The sequence below is a fragment of the Rattus norvegicus genome, chromosome 5 (genome assembly GCF_036323735.1).
Source record: "Rattus norvegicus strain BN/NHsdMcwi chromosome 5, GRCr8, whole genome shotgun sequence".
NCBI classification, from domain to species: Eukaryota; Metazoa; Chordata; class Mammalia; order Rodentia; family Muridae; genus Rattus; species Rattus norvegicus.
Genome location: NC_086023.1, coordinates 143,582,896 through 143,604,662, shown reverse-complemented (window position 1 = coordinate 143,604,662; position 21,767 = coordinate 143,582,896). Strand labels below are relative to the sequence as shown.

The 21,767-nt window shown below is 49.2% G+C and overlaps 1 protein-coding gene across 16 annotated transcripts; it reads right to left on the bottom strand.

The window, feature by feature from the left end:
- Nucleotides 1-280: 280 nt before the first annotated feature.
- Csf3r (colony stimulating factor 3 receptor) lies at nucleotides 281-21,537 on the bottom strand. Of its 16 annotated transcripts, none has more exons than XM_039109623.2 (17): nucleotides 21,216-21,486; nucleotides 19,809-19,899; nucleotides 18,538-18,621; nucleotides 16,216-16,515; nucleotides 14,275-14,398; nucleotides 13,889-14,076; nucleotides 12,469-12,671; nucleotides 12,231-12,384; nucleotides 11,322-11,401; nucleotides 10,789-11,002; nucleotides 9,496-9,678; nucleotides 9,079-9,180; nucleotides 7,185-7,331; nucleotides 6,937-7,077; nucleotides 3,958-4,048; nucleotides 3,715-3,796; nucleotides 281-3,166 (listed from the first exon to the last, which is right to left on the bottom strand). In XM_039109623.2, the coding sequence occupies exons 3-17, from the start codon at nucleotides 18,599-18,601 to the stop codon at nucleotides 2,690-2,692; spliced, it is 2,550 nt and encodes an 849-aa protein (XP_038965551.1). In that variant the 5' UTR covers nucleotides 18,602-18,621; nucleotides 19,809-19,899; nucleotides 21,216-21,486; the 3' UTR covers nucleotides 281-2,689.
- Between the last annotated feature and the right edge of the window lie 230 nt (nucleotides 21,538-21,767).

The window sequence follows — 21,767 nt, the reverse complement described above, 5'->3', positions numbered from 1 at the left end:
TGGGTAAGAGCCAGGCACAACATCTACAGTGCAGGGGTGATCCCTGGAGTTCACTGGCTGCCCAGGAGAGCTGAATCCAGGAGCACCAGGTCCATCAAGAGACCCTGCTGACAAAGCTGGGTGAATGCTCATTGCTCTTGCAGAGGACCTCGGTTTGGTTCCTAGCAGTCACATGACGACCTTCTGTAACTCTCCTTCCAGGGGCCTGATGCTCTGCTCTCACGAGCTCTGAGGGCACCGGGCATGCACAAGGTGCATATACATACATACAGTCAAAACACACAAGAAAATAAGCAAATATTTAATAAAAGAAAAAGTAGGGTGGATGGGCATGGTAGCACTTGTCTTAGTCTCAGCACTTAGGAGGCAGAGGCAGGGGGATATCTCGGTGAGTTTGAGGCCAGCCTGGTTTACCTAGCAAGTTTCAGGCCAGTCAGAACTAGTGAAATTCTGTCTCCAAAACAAAACAAGACAAGGCAAACTGACAACCACGGAGAGTTCAACCTTTCGTCTCTACATGTGTGTGGGGCAATCAGAATGGGAGAAAATTTGACCAGTTAATTATCTAATGGAGGGGGTTGGGGATTTAGCTCAGTGGTAGAGCGCTTGCCTAGGAAGTGCAAGGCCCTGGGTTCGGTCCCCAGCTCCGAAAAAAAGAACCAAAAAAAAAATTATCTAATGGAATTATGTATATTATACAAGGAACTCCAGTATTTAAATTCCCAATACCAGATCGTTGGTCAATACATGGACAAATGAATTGGTCAGATACTTCCCAAAAGAAGAGATAAGAATTGTTAATAGGGGCTGGAGAGACGGCTCAGTGGTTAAGAGACCCGACTGCTCTTCCAGAGGTCCTGAGTTCAATTCCCAGCAACCACATGGTGGCTCACAGCCATCTGTAAAGAGATCTGTTACCCTCTTCTGGTGTATGTGAAGACAGCTACAGTGTACTTATATATAATAAATGAATAAAAAATAGAAATTAAGTAAATTTAATAATAATAAAAAAAGAATTGTTAATAGATATTGGAAAAAATATTCAACACACCTGGCCACAATGGAAATGCAAATTGAAAAATACATTGAAATGCCATCTCACCCCAGGAGAAATGACTGTCACCAAGACCCTGAGTGACAAGAAATGTTTGTTTGATAGCCCTGGGTATCCTGGAATTTACTCACTCTGTAGACCAGGCTGGCTCAAACTCAGACATCTGCTTTCTTCTGCCTCCTGAGTGCTGTGATTAAAGGCGTGAGCATAGCTGAAAACGTTCTTCTACATTGCTACTGGGAATGTGTGTGTAATCACCACAGAAATCGGTATTGGAGTCTCCCCAAGGGGAAAAAGTCCAAAACCAATCAACAACACACACACACACACACACACACACACACACACACACACACACACACACAAGAAACAGACAGATACACAAAGAGGGAGAGAGGCAGAAGCAGAGAGAGGCTCTTGACTTGCTGTGTATCACAACTTAACCTCAAATGGACAGCCTTCCTGTTTCAGCCTCTCACATGTTGGGATTGCAGCAGCAGCAGCTGCAGCAGGGCTCCTCTCTTCCCAGGTCTGTGTTCCCTAACACTCCAGTTCCTTCCAAGAAGCTCTTGCTTGTTTTCTGATTATCAGTTTTAAGACCCCATTGCCAGTATAGCAGCTGTCTATGGGGGTTGTCTCTTTTGAATCTTAGATGCTAGGCAAGAGGACGGAAGGAAGGAAGGAAGGAAGGAAGGAAGGAGGGAGGGAGGGAGGGAGGGAAGGAAGGAAGGAAGGAAAGAGGAAGGGAGGGAAGGAAGGAAGGAGGAAGAGGAGGGAAGGAACGGAACAGATGACTGACTGAGAAATAGCTTCATGACTGCTGGGCCCTGAGAGGAAATGACACTGCTGGGTGGTGGTGTGCAGGCCTTTATTCCCACCATTCAGAAGACAGAGGCAGGTGGATCTCTGAGTTTGAGGCCAGCCTGTTCTACAGAGTGAGTTCCAGGACAGATAGGACAGGTACACAGAGAAACCTTTTTTTGAAAAACAGACAGACAGACAAGTGTAAAAGACACTTAGCTATACTTAAGAGACTCCTCTCTGGGACTAGTGAAATGCCTCCCTGGGGAAAGATGCTTGCCACTAAACCTTACGTTCACCTCCCAAAATCCACAGGCTGGAGGCCAGAGTTAATTCCCTTAAGGTGTCTGACCTTTGCCTGTGAGCCCCCAACCCCACCAACAAAAAGTAAATGTAATAAAAAAATTTTATTTGGCTTTTGCTTAATTTCTGAGGCAGGATCTCTTCATATAGCCCAGGCTGGCCTGGAACTTGCAATCCTCCTGCATCTTCCTCCCAAACGTTTGAGTTGGGATGCTAGGCATGTATCACTACGTCCAGCCAGGATTTGTGAACGTGCTAGTCCCTGCTCAAAACCTACACTCAGTTTAACGGACTGAAATTATATGAGAGACACAAGGTGACTAGTGGGCTGTAAACAGTATGTATCTGGACCTTGGAGTGTGAGAAAGACCTAGGGGTGTAGCCTGTGGAGGTTAGAGTGAAGGAGAGGTCCTAGGGGCCACAGCTGGAGACAAATAGGGCCTTTCTGTTTCCCTCAGGACCAGTAGATATTAGTGGTGGGATCTTTCCTGAATAGGCCAGGGCCTTCAGGATGTAAGGACCCCAAAAGTCCTAGAAACCCCCTTGTTCTTCAACTCCATGGACCTGGAGCCCCTGGAAGAGGGGGAAATCAAATGGAGGTCCAAAGACACAGTCATCTTCCTGGCTTGGAGGTTGGGGTATAAAGGTCTCCTGGGGTCTTGAATGGAACCAGATGTTTTCATAGGATTTAGGGCTGGGTGTGGGGCCTCCCAAGAGGGGCTGAGTGGAGTCACACCGAAGGTATCCCACTACTTCTGGGCTGGTGGGGCTCCCAAGCACCTGACCATAGAGAACCTGGTCATTAGTGCTAGAGGGAGGCTGGAACTGGTTGGAAATTTCTCTTGGGTCTCCTTGGAGCACGTAAGCCTGAACCACGGCTGGAAGGCTCCCAGTCCCAGAGCTCTCACTGGGATCCCAGTGGGTCGGTTTCTTGTCCTCCTCCAGTTCAGTGATCTTGGTGATTGACGGCACACTGGAGCCCCAGAAGCTGGGCAGCTGGAAGGTTTCCTGAATACAGGGACACAAAATGCGGCATGGTTTATCTCAAATGTCTGCTCCACATGTTCCTTCCTGAGATGAGCCACTTATGGGATCTCCCTTGTTGCTCTGTGGCAGAACTCATAGGGATACACTTGCCTGGCAGCTGTCCATTCCTGACATGTACCTGACACGTGATTCCTACCCCACCCTCTGCCACCCATGCATCCTTGCGTAGTGAGGTGCCCAATCTTTGAGAGTATCTTTGAGAGTCAAACTCAGGCCTACATCTCTCCAAAGCAGAGAGAGAGAGAGAGAGGGAGGGAGAGAGAGAGAGAGAGAGAGAGGGAGGGAGGGAGGGAGGGAGAGAGAGAGAGAGAGAGAGAGAGAGAGAGAGAGAGATCTCGGTCGTGTGTGTGTGTGTGTGTGTGTGTGTGTGTGTGTGTGTGTGTGTGTGCCTGTGCCTGGTTGGAAATAACCCTCAGGTGTGTGTTCCTTTGAAGGGCAGAAGGCCATCCCTTTAATGACTCCTCCTGTCTGCCAGTTACAGTTTATACCCCTCTCTGCCTCATGATTACCTCTGTCATGATGGTGGGCACCCAGGCGCTCAGACTGCTGTGGGCTGGGTCTGGCACATTTGGCCAGAAGAAAGTCTTTCTGCTGGAGAAGGAGACAAGTGAGGTTTGGGTCAGCACGCCATGTGGCAGCTGAAGAGAGGAAGAGGCGTTAGTTAGGGGAGACCTCCCAGATTGGGGTCCGGAAGTCTGGGAAGGTAGGAAGGGACTTCTGCACCCATGGCTAAGAGGAAGTCACTCACTCACCTTTGCTTGCAGCAGAACCAGGCAGTTGCACAGGTAATGGACAAAAGTACGAAGCAAAGTATGCCCAGGAAAATGTTTACATCAGATGAATCTGAGGTGAGAGAAAGTGAGAAGTGTTTAGGGTGTGGCTTTTCCACTGTGGGTCATGAACCCATGGTGGAGCTGAATGTGGGGACAGTCAAATGTTGGCAGGAGTGAAAGGTTTCTAAAGAATAACATCCAAAAGGCAATTTAAAGAATCAAACACGGTCCAGCAGTGTGGCACACACTTTTAGTTTTAGCCCCAGCACTTGGGAAGCAGAGGCAGGTGGATTTCTGTGAGTTTGAGGCCAGCCTGGTCTACATAGTGAGTTCCAGAGCAGCTAGAACTGTTATACCGAGATCCTCCATCTTGAAAACCATAGGGGGTGCGGAGGGGAGGTGGAAGATTTGGAGGCTGAAGAGATGGCTCAGTGGTTAAGAGCACTGGCTGCTCTTCCAGAGGACCTGGGTTCAATTCCCAGCACCCACGTGGCAACTCACACCTGTCTGTGATTCTGGTTCCAGAGGACCCAACACCCTCATACAGGTAGGCAAAAACACATAAACTAAAATATTAGATAATTAAAAAAAAAACAACACATGCACATAATGAATCTCACATACTTCCAACATATTTCATCCATGTAACATCACACAAGTTCACTGCAGCCTTGGTTCTAATCTGTGTGCACTTGTGTTGTACACTTGCACTTTGCACGTGCATACGCCATCACATCACACAATACTGCCTGAAACACCTCGGCTCAGATTCAAGACTACTGGATGCTACGAAGCCCAGAATCTCCGTGTGTTTACTGTACATTGAGGGCTTCGCCACTGCAGAAGCAAGCAAAGGAAAGACTCTTGTTTTCTCTCCTTGTTTGTTTTTCCAAGACCGGATTTCTCTGTGTAGCCCTGGCTGTCCTGAAACTCCATTTGTAGACCAGGCTGGCTGGATCCATCCGCCTTTGCCTCCCCAGTGCTGGGATTAAAGGCGTGTGCCACCACCACCCACTGAAAGCAAGGACTCCTAACATTTTCCTGCCATCAATCTTCAGTGTGTGGATATTAAATTAGTATATCTTTGGATTGATGGCTCAGCGGTTAAGAGCACTGACTGTTCATCCAGAGGTCCTGAGTTCAATTCCCAGCAACCACATAGTGGCTCACAATCATCTGTAATGGGATCCGATGCCCTCTTCTGGTGTGTCTGAAAAGAGTGACAGTGCACTCATGTATATAGAATAAATAAATCTTTTTTTAAAAATTGCTTTTTGAGTTGCTGACAAGAATTTCACAAAAAAAAAAAAAAAAAGAAAGAAAGAAAGAAAATAAACTTGTTTGATGAATTCTAGTTTGGGATTAGTCCAGAATTTCTCATTTCTAGAATGGCCCTGAACATAAGTTTGCCATTCGGTACTGTGTTTCTATGCAACATGTCCTCAGCACGGATGACTGCAAAGATCAAAATATTGACTAAATCTGAAAAATGCTGAAGGTGGCTGAGATGCTCTTTGCCCCGCAGTATCTAACATCCAACCAACATTTAATTAACTGTGTAAAAGGCAAGGACATCTGTGTGATTAGTGCACAGGTTTACTTTAGCTCTAATAAAGGGAAACTTACGTGTCTACCAAAGAATTGTTTCAAAATAAATTTATGGGGCTGGAGAGACAGCTCAGTGGTTAGAGGACTGACTGCTCTTCCAGAGGACCTGAGTTCAAATCTCAGCAACCACATTGGTGGATTATAACCATCTGTAATGAGATCTGATGCTCTCTTCTGGTGTAAGACAGCTACAGTGTACTTATAATAAATAAATAAATAAATAAATAAATAAATAAATAAATAAATAAATCTTTAAAAGAATAAATGGGGGCTGGAGAGATGGCTCAGAGGTTAAGAGCACTGGCTGCTCTTCCAGAGGTCCTGAGTTCAATTCCCAGCAACCACACGGTGGCTCACAACCATCTGTAATGGGATCTGGTGCCCTCTTCTGGCTTGCAGGCATACATGCAGGCAGAACACTATATATAATAAATAGATTAAAAAAAATAAATGTATGGTTTGTTATCAGTTAAGTGTTTGATCTGGGTATGTTTTACATGTGTACATGCCCAGAATTATGTAAAAATTTCTTGTGTGAAAAGGGGCGAACCCAGGCTTGATGTCACATGCCTTTATTTCCAGCACCCAGGAGGCAGAAGCAGGAGAATCTCTGACTTCGAGGGCAGCCTGGTCTACAAAATGAGTCCAGGACAGTCAGGGCTTGTTACACAGAGGAAAACCTGCCTCACAAAGTCAAAGAAAAAAGAAAAGGGTTTAAAAGTGGAAAGAGTAAAGAGTCCTGGACAGTAGTTTATCTAAGTCAGGAATAATGGGCAGGGCTGGGTTTCCTCAAACAGAAGGGGATCCTTGGATGCACCCTGCTCTCCCCTCAGATTAGCAGATCCTAAGGCAGGTTCCTAATGTTCTCAAAGTTTAGACTCCTTTTTTGGTTTTCTTTGAGACAGGGTTTCTCTGTGTATCCCTGGTTGTCCTAGAACTCATTCTGTAGACTAGGCTGGCCTTGAACTCAGAGATCTGCCAGCCTCTGACTCCCGAGTCCTGGGATCAGAGGTGTGTGTCACTGCTGCCCTGCAAGATTTTTAACTTTTTAGATTAAAAAAAAAATACACATACATAATCTCCTCTCTTCTCCTCTCTTTAAAAATCGGGATTTCTTTTTATTTACTTATTTTCTTGAGAGAGGATCTCACTTTGTGGCCCTGGTTGGCCTGAAACTATGTAGATCAGAACGACTGTATACTCATAGAGCTCCACCTGCCTCTGTGTCCTTAGTGTTGAGATTAAACATGTGTGCCACCACACCTGGCAAAATCAGGGTATCTTGAGAGACAAAGTGGGGCACCCTCCCAACAGCCAATGCTGTCAGCCTCCACGTCCCCCTCCCCTTACCTAGGGCCATGGTCATCAGGGTAAGGCCTGTACTGTTGGTGGACCCTGCCCGGCTGGTGGCCATGAGGTAGACGTGATACAAACTGGCAGGTTTCAGGTGGTCCAGGACAAAGTCATGAAAGGAGATGTTCAGGGTGACAGCTGTGGGTGGAGCATATGGTCAGTCTGGGGTGCGAACATACCTCTGTGTGCTGAGGAACAACCCTTCCGGGCTTCCTGGGTTTGTGGGGAGCTAAGGATTGACTCACAGAAGGAGTGGTCCCGAGCATCGGTCCAGAAGATGGTGTAGTTGGTGAGGGGTATCATCCCCAGCCAAGGGGTCTCAGGTACCCACTCCAACTGTGCCCAGGTCCTGCCAACATGCTTTAGATATAGCTCTGGAGCATGAGGAAGGGCTGTGGAGAGAGAGAGAGGGGAAGTAAGTGGGTTGATGTGAGCCTGACTGGGCTCAGGTGGGTTTCTGGACTCAGGACCTGGGGCATACTATAGATGACTGAGAGAAGAGAGCTTAAGGAGCTGAGTGTGCTCCTGCATGTCCTTAATCCTAGCACTCTGGAGACTGAGGCAGGAGGATTGCTGGGTACTTGAGGCCAGTCTGGGCTATGGTATTTAGATGCTATTCTAAAACGCCTATAAAAGGAGCTGACAAAATGTCTCAGCTGGTGAAGTTCTCGCCCTGCAAGGCTAGAGACCTGAGTTCCATTCCCGAAGCCCGCGTGCTCTTTGCTTTTCTGTTGCTGTGATGTATCCCAGGGCCCCAAGTGACTTGGCTGCAGAGTTTATTTCAAACTTACACTTCCAGTCTTAATTCCTTGTTGAGGGAAGTCAGAGGGTACAGTCAAGGAGGAACAGAAGCAGAAACCATGGAGGGATGCTCCTTACTAACTAGCTCTTTGACCTGCTTTGGCTTTCTCATGCATACATACTCATATCCAACACCTAAGTAGGGATGGCGCTTCCCATAGTGGGCTGGGCCCTCCCACGTCAGTCAATTAAGATGATCTCTCATAAAAGTAATCACAGGCCAATATGATATGGGCAATTGCTGAGGTTCCTTAGACCAGGTGACTCTAGGTTCTGTCAAATTGATGGTGAAAACCAGCACACCAGTCAAAGATGGACTGAGAGAACTAAGCATACAGAGCTGTCCCTGACCTCCAGGCACTCCGGCATGTGTGCGTCCATTCACGTGTGCGTCCATTCACGCACATCATACAATGGCCAAACCAACAAAAACCAAACACAAAACCCCAAACCAAAAGCAAATATGGGGGTAGAGGTTGGAAGAGACAGGTAGCGATGGATGGACGGATAGACAGACAGACAGACAGACAGACAGACAGACAGACAGACAGACAGATAAAGATCCCTTCTAAGAGGGCATTCTGGGGCTGGAGAGATGGCTCAGTGGTTAAGAGCACTGACTGCTCTTCCAGAGATCCTGAGTTCAATTCCCAGCAACCACATGGTGGCTCACAACTATCTGTAATGAGATCTGATGCCCTCTTCTGAAGTGTTTGAAGAGAACTACAGTGTACTCACATATAAATAAAATAAATAAATCTTAAAAAAATTAGGGGGCACTCTGTTTGTTTGAGAGGGGGGTGGTCTCACCACATGGCTCAGGCTGTCCTCAAAATCACAATGCTACCTCATCAGAGTTGCTAAGGTCAGAGATAGATGCCACTTTGTCCAGAGCTCCCCACTCCAATCAGGATTTCATGTGAATTCAGTTTATGGCTCCCAGAGGCAGAGCCTAGCCTGGGTTTGAGTCGGTTCTATCTGCTTGAGAATCTTTGCTGTCTGATTTCTGCCACATCTGGTATTACACGACTTGGTATCTGGTTTCAGTCACTCACCCTCTGAATCATGTCAGGTACTTGGTTCAATTCTTTCAGCTGTGATCCTGGGTTTCTGTTGGGGCCATGGATTGATCTGTGAAACTCGCTTCATCCCTGATTCTCTCCCTGTCTATTACTCCATCTTCTGCCCAGCTTTGGGGAGCCCAGTGTAAGCCATGATGGAAAGCACCCACCTCAGAGGCCAGAAGTAAAAGAATACATTTATCCTCATACTCCCCAGTTGCTAGAGCCCAGATAGAGAGAGAGGAGAGGATTCTGGTAATACTGAGGGTAGACAAACCTTTCTCTCCAGAGTAGGTGTAGACATTTACAGGGGGTCCCACGGTGCCTGGGTACAGGGGAGCCACTGTGATTCTGTAGAGTTGAAAGGGATGTATATTGTCTGCAGAGAGAACAAGGGACAGCACTAAGGTTTGGGGGCTAACCTCTGCTACCCAGCCTCAGACTCTCATTTCTGCATGGCCTTATTTTGACTAATCTCAGAGATCTCTTTTAGCTCATTTGATGGAGGCTACAAAGGGAACATGGAACAGAGAGCTAGAACAGGAATGGAGTATGGGCTAGAGGAGGAAAAAAAGGCTGGGGAGACTGCCTCTATAGGGAGGTTCCAACTGTCCCTTGCTACCTCTAGACAAACACTCACTCTGTTTCTTTTTCCTATCTCTCAACCCATCCCTTTGTCCCAGGCCTGTCTCACCCTCTAACAGAATTCCAGTGGTGTTCCCATTGGGCTCTATCCTCCAGGAATTATTGCTGTATTTGTGGGAATCCGGGCCCCACTCAATGAGATAGCCCTGAGGCAGAAGGCTGGGGGCTTCCCAGTCTACCCAGATGCTACCAAGGTCTTGGGCCATGGCATGCAGGCTGGTCACAGCTGGACCTGGAGATAAAGAAAGACATAGGAGAGAAGATGAAAGGTACGCAGGCCTCAGGACTAGACCCTTGGATCCACATCCTGCCTTTGCCAACAGCTCTGTGATCCAGGGTATGTCAGTACCTGATCATCAAGCTCCTCACCTGTAATGTGGAAGTGACAATCAAAAAAATCCCCACTTTGTAGAGGCTTGTGTGTGTTAAAGGAGGGTGCCCAGAACAAGTCTAGCACAGAGCCTGGCACCATTTAGCTTAATATATGTGATTCACTGAGTTCTTCAACAGTCACACCAGGGAGGTTCCACGGTTGTCTCATTTTATCAATGAGTAAAAAAGGGAGATACAGAGAGGCTGAAAGGCTTATTAAAGACCACACAGCTCCGGGACTGGAGAGATGGTTCAGTGGTTAAGAGCGCTGGCTGCTCTGCCAGAGGTCCTGAGTTCAAATCCCAGCACCACATGGTGGATCACAACCATCCGTAATGAGATCTGACTCCTCCTTCTGATGTACCAGAAGACAGAGCGCTCATCTACATAAAATACATGAACAAATTTTTAAAAAGGCACACACGGCTCAGGGCTGGGGAGAGATAAATTAATTGGCAGAGTGTTTATGAGGCAAGCACTGAATTCGGTCCCCAGTTTCCACATGGAAACAACAGCAAATGAAACAGTGTGTGGCATTTATAACCCAGCACAGGGGAGGTAGAGACAGTGAATTTCAGACCAGTGGGAGAGCCTGTCTCCAAAAAAAAAAGTACACAGCACCCAAAAATGACATTTGAGGTTGTCTGCCAGCTGCTATATTCATATACACACAACTTGTAAGCAGGAATCATAGTTTGTCTGTCTGTCCGTCCATCCATCCATCCATCTATCCATATACACAACATGTCTATGCAGGTATATATATTGGTATGTATATTCTCCCAGACTAACCTAGTTCTGGCTAACAATGTTAGTGCATACACCTGCAGGTTCTGGAGACAACGGGCCAGGAAGGGCAGTCACCTGTCCCGGCCACTCTGTTAGCAAGTGGTTGACTGGACAGATAAGGGCATAGGCAGTCCTGCCTTCGAGTTCCCATGCTGCTCTCGGCTGCTCAGCTCCTCTTTACCTTCGTGCTCCAGGAAAACCACCAGAGTAGGGGAGGAGGTCCCCGCCGAGTTGTAGGCCACAAGGGTCACGTTCTGGGCCTCTGAGGGCAGGTGGAAGGTGCAGCTGAGCTCTGTGGTGTTACAGAGGTGCATGATCCGCCCTTGCCCATCTGGGCAACTCCAGGAGAGCAGGTAGCCCTGGATCTGTCCACTGTCTTTCTGCAGGGGTGTTGGCTGTGGTGGGTGAGGAAGAAGATGGTGAGGGAGTTGTCTAGTTCATGGTGAATTGGTCAGTACCTGAGGGCCAGGGACCAGTCATAAGAACTGGGCCATAAGACATCCCCCACCTCCCTCTCTTCCCCTGTGGGAAGATCTAGGAGACAAAGAAGAAGACAGTCAGCACAGGTGACCCTAGAACCCTGTATTGCAGTCTCTCCCCGAGGCTTCTGAAGTATGTGTAACGTGCTTCCAAACTGCCTCCCAGGCACACTGCAGTTTTGAGCCCTACTTTGGGGCTCTCTTAGGAGGGTTGGAAGGGGTTTCAGAGAATCACCTTCCAGAACAGCTGCATTCTCACTGTCTCAGGATCCAGATGCTTCTTCTGCCACCATGTGTCCAGTCTGATGGTGGGGGCTGTAGATGGATGGGGGAGGATATAGATGGATAGATGAGATGAGAGGTTTTTTTTTTTCTTCTTCTTCTTTTTTTTCTTTTCTTTTTTTCTGAGCTGGGGACCGAACCCAGGGCCTTGCGCTTGCTAGGCAAGTGCTCTACCACTGAGCTAAATCCCCAACCCCCTTTATTTTTCTTCTTTAAAGTATGACTACTTGGGGCTGGAGATATGGCTTAATGGTTAAGAGCACTGACTGCCCATCTAGCGGTTCCCAAGTTCAATTCTCAGCAACCACATCGTGGCTCATCACCATCTGTAATGGGATTTGATGCCCTCTTCTGGTACAAAATAAATAAATAAATCTTTTAAAAAAGGATTATCATGGGGCTGGAGAGATGACTCAGAGGTTAAGAGCACTGACTGCTCTTCCAGAGGTCCTGAGTTCAAATCCCAGCAACCACATGGTGGCTCACAACCATCTGTAATGAGATCTGATGCCCTCTTCTGATGTGTCTGAAGACAGCTACAGTGTGTTCATATATAATAAATAAATCTTAAAGAAAAAAAAGGATTATCATTTGCTTTCTTTAGTTTTTTTTTTTAATTTACTATATAGAAGTACACTGTTGCTGTCTTCAGACACACCAGAAGAGGGCATCAGATCCCATTATAGGTGGTTATGAGCCACCATGTGGTTGCTGGAATTGAACTCAGGACCTCTGGAAGAGCAGGCAGTGCTCTTAACCACTGAGCTATCTCTCCAGCCCCAAGATGAGAGGGTTTTGATGGAGGGCAGGGGGGTTGGGTCCTGGACTGAGCTCTGATGGCTTCCCCTGGCCTCCTTCTCACCCTTAATGGTGGGCCTCAGCTGAAGGCCAGGGCTCCAGCTGCTCCAGAGTCCAGGCAGAGATGAGCGGATGCATCGCAACTGTAGGGTGTAGACTGGGGCTTGATGAAGGCTGCAGAGCTCGAACCGGTCCGTGCTGGAAGGCAGGTGGGACACCTGGTGTGTGGGAGGGGTAACACTAAATCCAGCTTGCCCTCTCTCCATTCCCCACCTCCATCTCGAGGTTTTTCTCGGCCTCACCAGGGTCCAGTTGGCTCCTTCAAGCTGTGGCTGGTAACGGAGTTCACACTCCTGCTCCATGAACTCACTGGGCTTCCATGGCTTCCAGCTCAGCCATAGGCAGCCAGGCTGGCGAGAGACTATATCATGGCCAATGTCCAGGGCCTGCAGCATGGGAGGCTCCAATTTCACTGCAGGAGGTGGGGTTGTCAAACTTTCCCTGCCTAATGGAGAGGGCTCTGGCTTAGCTCCCCTTTCCTTCCTGGGTGTCTTTCAGATTTTTTCTCTCTGTCACCATGATCTCTAGCTGTGCTCGGGTATGAGTGTCTGTATTTCTTAGTAGGAGGTTCCATCTGCTCTTTCCCGATATCTGGGGGGCTTGCTTCCTCAGTTCCTCCAAGGGTCTAAGTTAGCTGTCAATGTCTTAAAATTGTCTGACACCGTATTTGATTTATCTTGCCACCTAAATCGTTGTGATAATCTGAGGGTGGAAGCTTGATCCACTGCCCTACCTTTAGAACCTCCTCTGCTTAGCATGAGGTGGGGGCCCTTCAAGAAATAAGTCGAAGCCTGGGGTAAAAGAGCTAGCTAGCTATGCAAGCCTGACAACACAGCCCTCAAACTCCTATCAAAAAGCCCAGTGCAGGGGTTGGGGATTTAGCTCAGTGGTGGAGCGCTTGCCTAGCAAGCGCAAGGCCCTGGGTTCGGTCCCCAGCTCCGAAGGAAAAAAAAACAAAAAAACACAGTGCAGGGCCGGAGAGATGGCTCGGTGGTTAAGAGCACTGGCTGCTCTTCCAGAGGACCGAGGTTCAATTCCCAGCCCCCACATGGCAGTGCACAGCCACCTGTAACTCCTGTTCCAGGGTATCAGACACCCTTATTCAGACATACATACAGGCAAAACACTAATGTACATTAAAAAAAAAAAAAAAGCCCAGTGTAATAGTGTCTCTCTGTAATAGCATCAGTATTGCAGCAAACTGGGAAGTGGGGACAGGGAAATCACTCTGAGGCTTCCAGGTCAAACTGCCTGTAGTCAAGGGCAGCATCAGAGACAAGACAGACCCTGCCTTCAAGGTAGGAGAGAGACTAGCTCCAGAAAGTTCCTCTGGCCTCCACATGGGTGCTATATGTGTGTGCGCTGCCCCTGTAAATAAATAAGATGATCTGGGTGGCGGTGGCACATTTTGAAGCCAGCCTGGTCTATGCAGCACGTTCCAGGACAGCCAGGGCTACACAGAGAAACCTTGCTTGAAAGCCAATGAATAAAGAAGAGAATAACATGTCCCTAGCCTCCGGTCCCTATTTCTCTCTTCTCTGCCTCTCTCCTGGCCTTCCAAAATCTCTCTGTCTGTGCTCAGGTCTGTATTTCCTCCTTATGCACCTCTGGGTCTTCTGATTGGGGGACTTGTCCATTTTCTCATACCCAGGTGTCACTCACCAACATCCATGGGGTCAATGCACAGCTTTGGGGACTCGCTGGACCCTAGCATATTCTCCGCTTGCACCCAGATGACCATATTCTGGTACAGAAGCAAGTGTTTGCGGGGGATGGAGCAGTTGCTGTGTCTCTTCTTGGGCATACAGTCCAGGATGGTGCCCCCCTGGTACTGACAGCCGGTGCGGCTCCTGCCAACAGGCTGGGCTTTGGTGCCAAGCAGAGGAAGAAGGCAAGGCTCTTCTCTCTCTCTCTCTCTGTCTCTCTCTCTCTGTCTCTCTCTCTCTCTCTGCTACCTCCCTGACCCCTCCCACCCCCCACCGCCTCACCACAGGGACTTGGGTTCCAACCCAGGACCTGGAAGGGGCTGGCATGGAAATCCTACATACCTGAAGCTCTTTAGGATGAAGCTAGTGGGCAGGTGGGTCTCGGGGCCTGGCTCCCACTGGCAGACCAGGCTGTTGGTGGTGAGGTACATGAGGCAGGATAGGTTGGAGGGGCTGGCAGGAGGATCTGGATAGGGTAAGAAGAATGTGAGGAGCTCTCATGGTTGGGGTGTGTGTGTGTGTGTGTGTGTGTGTGTGTGTGTGTGTGTGTGTGTGTGTGTGCTTGTGGCCATACTTTGGAGGGCTATTCCTTCTGTTGTGTAGACCTGTGAGGACAACTATGTTACTGTCAGGTATAGGGGCAGGCATCCTGGACTCTAAGCACCCTGGTGGCCCCTTTGTCAGTGACAGTACAGCCTGGGTTTTATTATGGTTTGGTCAGTCATTCCTTAGCCATTTCATCCTCAAGTGACTGAACTGCTCTCTGCCTCAGTTTCCTTATCTGTAAAGAGGAGGCAATGCTAATACATTTCTCCCTTAGGTTTCTTTCCATTTTCTCCTCTTCCTCCTTCTCCTTTTTTCCCTCCCCAGATTGTATTTCTCTGTGGCCCTGGCTATCCTAGAATCCTGGAACTCACTCTGTTGACCAGGCTGCTGGCCTCAAACTAAGAGATCCAAGTGCCTCTGCCGCCTGTGTTCTGGGCTTAAAGGTGTGTGATACCACTCGGCTCTGCTAGACTTCTTTAAGGGCTATGGCGGTTTCACTGAGAATGGACCACCACAGGCTCATGTTTGGAAGCCTTGTTGGAGGAGGTGTGTGTCACTGAGTGTGGGCTCTGAGGTTTCAAAAGGTTTGCCCTATTTCCAGCTAACTCTGTCTCCTGCTTGCTCCCCAAGATGTCAACTCTCAGCTGCTTCTGTCACCAAGCTTTTGCTCCACCATCATGAATTCTAACCGTAGGGCAATTAAATGCTTCCTTTCGTAGTTTCCTAGTCACGGTGCTGTGTCATAACAACAGAAAAGTTCACACGAGGGCTAAGCGACTTCCTATGTGTAGGCTGCCCCCAAGTGTGGTCACGCAGGCCGCAGCTTCGATGGTCACTTCTTTTCTATCGGAGACAGGACTCCTGATACAGTCTGTGCTACTTTCTAACTCACCATCCTCCTGCCTCAGCTTCCAAGTAGTACTAGGACCACAGAAGTGTGGCTCCACGCCTGGCTCTGTTATTGCTTGGTGTGGATTAGAACCCAGAACCCTGCTCATGTTAAGCATGTGTTCCACTACCGGACTACATCTTCAACCCTAGCACCCATTTCTTTTTGAGGGGATGGGATAAGACAGGGTCTCACTATGTATTCCTTGCTGTGTTGGAACTCTCTATGTAGATCAAATTGTCTTCAAAGATCACAGAGATCCTGGGAGAGGGAGAAGGAGATGGAGAGGGAGAGGAAGAGAGAGAGAAAGAGGGAGAGGGAGAGGGAGAGGGAGATATTTGCTAGGCAGTGGTGGCACACACCAGCACACCTTTAATCCCAACATTCAGGAGGCAGATCTCTGAGTTCAAGGCCAGCTAAGGTTGTTACACAGAGAAACAGTGCTTGAAAACCACAGATAGCTGCCTTCCTCTGCTGGGATTAAAGATGTGGCTTCATGCCTTGGTTCCTATTTGTTCCTTATACCTCAGCTGGACACAAACTCCATCCTGCTCAATTTGGAAAGGAAACCGGGACCAGACTTAGCTCCACTTCTGGCCTACAACCTGAGCTTGCTAAACAGCCAAACAGACAAGTGCTTCTACAAGGACCACTGTGGGTGTGGCCTGCAGGAGGTCACTCGCCCTCACCAGATGTCAGCTTCTTCATTGGAGAATTAGAGAGGAATGATAGGAAGAACCACACCCTCTCTCGTACTCACTAGCGGCTGCTTGAGCGAGGTCTTAGCTCTCCTTGGTTTTGGCAGAGGGGCATTGGAAGCAGATGGGTAGGTGGCTGGAGGGACTTACAGCCTGCACGAAGCTCAGCTTGATCCAGGACCTGGAAGCTGTTGTTCCATGGCACCAAGCAGAAGAGGAAGGCCTGAGTGTAGTTCAGATGAGGCAGAGTGATGATGGACTCCTGGGACCCGTCAGGCAGGTGATGCTGTCTGTCCCCAGGCTGGTTTGGTTCATCTTGCAGTCTCCATAGGATCTTTGGCTGTCGGTCCAGTTTGCTGCAGTTTGGGCTGATGGTGCAGGAGGCCAGGACAGGATCCCCAAGATGGACAATGGGGGGTGAGATCCTGATTTGCCCGCAGCCCTCCAGACCTGAATTGGCAGAGGGTGGGCCCTGGAGGACTGGTTTGCCAGGCCAACATGGGCCAGGTCAAGACCTTTGGCTTCCTAGCCTCATATCCCGCCTCTGTCTTTTCACCCTCCCATCAGGACCTGGGAGCTAAACATGAAGAGTAAGTGTGAGACCTGCAAGATGTACTATAGTGAGAGACAAAGAAAACCCCGTGCCCATAGATGGTTATCCATGGGCTCAGCAGAGCAAAGCAGCTCCCGACTGACTTGCGACTTGCATTTGTCACTTCCTGGGGTGTGAACCCCCTCAATGGTGTGGAACATTCTCCCAGAGGATGTGAATACTCTTAGGAAGTAGGGCCACTTCCTGTGGTGTGAACACTCCCTCAGCTATGAACACTTCCTATCCAGTAAGCTGCGCTGTGGTGTGAATGCCCCAGGAGTGTGAATTCTCCCCGATGCGTAAACACCCTCCCCATGATGTGCTTCCTGCTGTGGGAACCTCTGCATCCCCTTTCCCTCCCAGAATGCATTTACAATGCTGTCTATTCTCCTAGCTAGCTCCAGTTCCCCACTACGAGGGACTAGGTGGTGAAAGGTCGTGAAAACCACAGTCAGAGTGATAAGAACCCCCAAGGCCACAGCAATCTTTGTCAAGATTCAGATCTGTTTGTAGGAGCCCTTTGTGACTGTGCCACTTCAAAGGTGCTGGACCTCCACTGTTTGTCAAGGAAGGCAGGTTGCTGGTGTGCTGGGTGTGGGCCTGGACACTGGCTAGCCCATGTATCTTACTTACTGTTAGTAATCCTGGTCTATGTAAGTGGGACCCCGTGTGCCTTACTTCTTTCATCTGTGAATGGAGATTAAGAAACCAAACAAGGGCTGGAGAGATGGCTCAGTGGTTAAGAGCACTGACTGCTCCTCCAGAGGTCCCGAGTTCAAATCCCAGCAACCACATGGTGGCTCACAACCATCTGTAATGGGATCTGATTCCCTCTTCTGGTGTGTCTGAAGAAAGCCACAGTGTACTTACATATAATAAATAAATAAATCTTAAAAAAAAATCCAAACAAACAAACAAAATAGTTTCTACCAGTTAGATCCCAGAGCTGTCTCTGTAGAGTGGACCAGTCATGCCTTACATCCTACCTAGTACCTCCACAAAGCTGCAAGGATCCTAGCATGTAACAGGCTCTAAGATAGGGCAGGATAGTGGTTAGCTTCCTACTTTATAGCCTTATCTCCTAGCCATCACTACCACCAATCTGCTAAACCAAGAGACGCCCCTGTACTCGAAAAGGAACTTCCTCAGTTCTGTGGGCTGTTGTCACATCTCCACCATATTCCTGCCTCCCATGGCTGGGTGGCTGGCATTATCAAGGACCTGACTATTGATAATAAATCTCAGTGTTTGTCCACCGTGAGTCATCATCAGGCTCATTTTCCTTATTTTATTTTATTTCATTTTTTGAGACAGGTTTTCTCTTTGACTCCTAGACTGTCTTAGAATGCACTTTGTAGACCAGGCTAGCCTAGAACTCACAGAGATCCGCCTGCCTCTGCTTCCCAAGTGCTGGGGCTAAAGGCGTGCTCCACTTCTGCCCAGCTAAGAGAATCAGATGTTCTCACACCATTGTGAAGAACGGGAGCTGTCAGAAGAGTACAGGCAGCCAAGGTTAGGATGGAGGTCCAGCCTTCACGTAGCTCCTGGCCTCACTCACTGGTTCAGCTCTGACTGTGCTTTCTGCTTGCAGATGCAGGGTCTGTTCCTGAAGAAACAATGTGCTTTCTCCCACCTGTGGCTCTTTGCCCTGCTGTCCCCTCTTCAAGGAGCTCTTTCGACCCTCTCTCACCAGCTTAGCATCTGGGTATCCTGATGAACCGGACTGTATCCTTGGCTTTCTGACAGCCATTGTAATTAGTCACAACTGCCCTGCTGTCTCTAAGCTCTGTGATGTAGAGGCCTTGGCTGTTTTGTTCACTGCCGCACAGCTTGGGAAGTGGTGCCTCCCTTTTAATCCCCCTCCCCAGCCCCTGACTTACTTCTGGGGAGTAGCAAGACAATCAGGGTAACTCCAGTCAGGTTGCAGGCTCCCAGCCCCACCATTTCGCCAGCTTGGTGTTTACCTGGAGGCAGTGAGAGATGGGTAAGAACAGGCTTTGCAGCCTGAGCTCAGTCCTTGCTCTGCCAGTGTCTGGACAGGTTACCTGACCCCTGAGTCTCAGTGTTTGCAACATGGAGGTGACATTGGCCTGTACTGCCTTTGAGAGGAAGGCATGAAATGGTTCAAATCAACAGCTTTTCCCTCACCAGGGCATCAAGGAAATGTCTGTGTGCAGCATACTACCAAGGTCAAATCTGCCTTCCAGAAAGAGCAGGAATCAAAGCCAGAAAGGGTGCAAGCTTTTCTTCCCTCTTGCCCCCATCCCTGTTTACTTATCTTTGTTTTCTAACTGTGCTGGCTAGTTTTGTGTCAACTGAGTACAAGCTGGAGTCATTTGGGAAGAGGAAACTTCAGTTGAGAAAATACCTCTACCCGATTAGCTTGTGGGCAAGCCTGTGGTAGGTACGTTTTCTTGATTGATGCTGGATGTGGGAGGATCCAGATCATTGTGGGTAGTGTCACCCCTGGATGGGTGGTCTCAGTGCTATAAGAAGGGAGGCTGAGAAAACCATGGGGAACAAATCAGTGGGAGCACTCTTTAATGCTTCTGCATCAGTTTCTGTCTTCCTGACTAGCCCCCATCGGTTCCTGACTTCCTTCAGTGATGGACTGCTGCCTGGAAGTGTAAGGTGAAATAAACCTTTTCCTCCCAAGTTGTTTTTGGGCAAGGTGTTTTATCACAACAATGGAAACCTTAGACAATAACCTCAACGTCAACATACCTGTTTGATCATCTCCTGCATCCACATGCACACACACACATGCATACACACACACACACACACACACACACACACACACACACACACACACACACATATGTGCACAGAGTGGGAGAGACTTACATGCTGGTTCCCCTCTCCACTCATCATTTGTGGTTGTAGTAGGCCTAGTCCATACCTGGTACTACTGTATCCTTCCCACAGGCTATGCCAAGAGCAGAAAACGGAACAGAGGAGACCAGGCATCCTCTCTAGGTTGCCTGGGACTGGTATGTTTAACAACAGAACAATCCCCTATCTTTGGGAAGACCTTGGGGGTGGGCCCAGTTGAGTAGGAGCTTGGCCCTGCTGGAGCCTATGCCTACTGTCTAGGGAAGGTGTGCAAAGAGGCTGGGAGCCTGGTTCTGAGTCCGGCTCCAACACTTACCTGCCTGGTGAACTTGGATGGGTTACTTCACCTTTCTGAGTCTCAATTTCTCCATTTGGGAAAAGGGGCTTATGCTCATGTCTCAGCAATGCTATAATGACGAAGCGAGACCGTTAAGATGAGCGCCTTTGGCACAGTGCTCGAGGTACGAGCTCTCAGAAGCAGCGGGCTAGCTGTATGAACCCCGAGAGCAGGAAATCTGCCAACGGAACCAGCAGGACTTAGTGTCCCAGGACAGCCTCCTGGGACACCCACCTTGTCTTTGTCTATGCAACTTTGTACTGGTCTACTTCTAGCTCCAAGGCTCTCGGACTCTTCCCACCACTCAGGCCATGCGTTGGGCTCTGCGGCTGCTCACCATGCCCACTGTGAGCACCGTGCCCACAGACATAGCTGATGCCATAAGTCACTGCTGCTACAGCATCCTCTCTGCCTTTTCCCTTCGCTCATCATCGCCATCCCTCCCTCTGCGCACCCTTCCCCTGTCCTGCTCTTTTGAAATTCTGTCTGTGGGAAGACAGGGAGGAAGGGGGCATGGGGAATAAACTATGGGAGAGGACTCCTCAGGTGTGGTGGAGATAAAGGATCGATGGATGAATAGATGGGCTGGATGTAGGTGGGGGAAGGAGATACATAGAGATAGACTGAGGCAGAGCCTAGCTCAGTGGCATGGGTCTGAGACCGGGCACCCTGGAAGTGGAGGCAAGTGTATTACAAGTTCAAGGCCAGCCTGTGCTATAGAAGAAATTCAAATCTGTTTTGGGCAACTTGGTAAAATCTGCCTCAAAAATAAAAAGCAACCAGGGCTGATGACAGAATCCAGTTGGTGGAGTACTTGTCTAGCAGGCACAAAGGCCTAGGCTTGATTCCTAATTCCATATTAAGAATCAGTCGTGGTGGGGTTGGGGATTTAGCTCAGTGGTAGAGCGCTTGTCTAGGAAGCGCAAGGCCCTGGGTTTGGTCCCCAGCTCCGGGGGGGGGGGGGGGGGGAGGGGGGGGGGTCAGGCCTGGTGGTGTAGGCCTTCAGACTAGCTAGCATTTGTGATGCAGGAGGATCCAAAGTTCAAGGTTCTTATCTGCCTAGGTGGTGATAAGCCTCACCCGCATGCGAGCTATGTATAACAACAACAACAACAGCAGCAACAACAAAGACCAGGCTGAAGAGATACAGAGAGAAGCTGAGAGGCAGACGGAGAAGGCTAGCTCAGTGGCTCTAGACAGGCAGAGGCCTGGCAGGCTAAGTCTTGCATCAACTGTTTAAAATTAGGAGGCAAAGAGAACCGCCAGAGGAAACAGAGGCCCAGAGACTCTGAGACTGCCATTCTTGCTAAGAAGCAGGCCAACTGACTGAAAACAGGGAGCAAGCCAACCCGAGGGATAGGGACTCTGGGAGAGATGTATTCATACCTGAGCTCAGCTCCTGTTCCCAAAGAGATCCAGCTGTCTGACTTTCCTGATGCTATACACACAGAGAGCCTTCCATTTCCGAAGGATCCCCTGTCTTGGGCCCCCTGATGTGACCCTGTCAGGGCTGGGGAATGGTCTGAGGCCTTCAGGGCTCCGCCCTCCCCCTACTTACATTGGGGCTGGGGCGCTGTGCCCAGCCCCCACGTTTGCTCTCTCTTCTCTTGTCTCCTCTCCTTTTGGGGCAAGTTCCCGAAACTTCTCTTTCTAGCCCCATCGTTAATGACAGGCGGGGGGGTGGGGGGGACCCAGGATTGCGACACCTTCCTGGCTTCCCTGCTGCACTTTGCTGGGCATTCACCCTTGGGGGGACATAGACAGCCCCTTCCTCTCAGGAAGGAGGTTGAGGGAAACTGGTGAGCTAGCGACCTTCCTGCCTCAGGGGTCTTAGAGGGTTGGGCATTGTAGCAACCTGGTCCGAGGCCCGCCCTCCCTTCTCTCCGGATTTCCTGAGCTCCACGGTTTGAGGCTGGGCAGAGCACCGGAGACAAGACA

Coding starts and splice junctions, on each gene's coding strand:
- Csf3r (XM_039109618.2), bottom strand. CDS start 18,601: ATGGTGGGGCTGGGAGCCTGCAACCTGACTGGAGTTACCCTGATTGTC. Junction 9,679..10,788: donor GGTTTTCCTGGAGCACGAAG/GTAAAGAGGAGC, acceptor CTTTATCTCCAG/GTCCAGCTGTGACCAGCCTG. Junction 9,181..9,495: donor CACTGGAATTCTGTTAGAGG/GTGAGACAGGCC, acceptor TTCTCTCTGCAG/ACAATATACATCCCTTTCAA.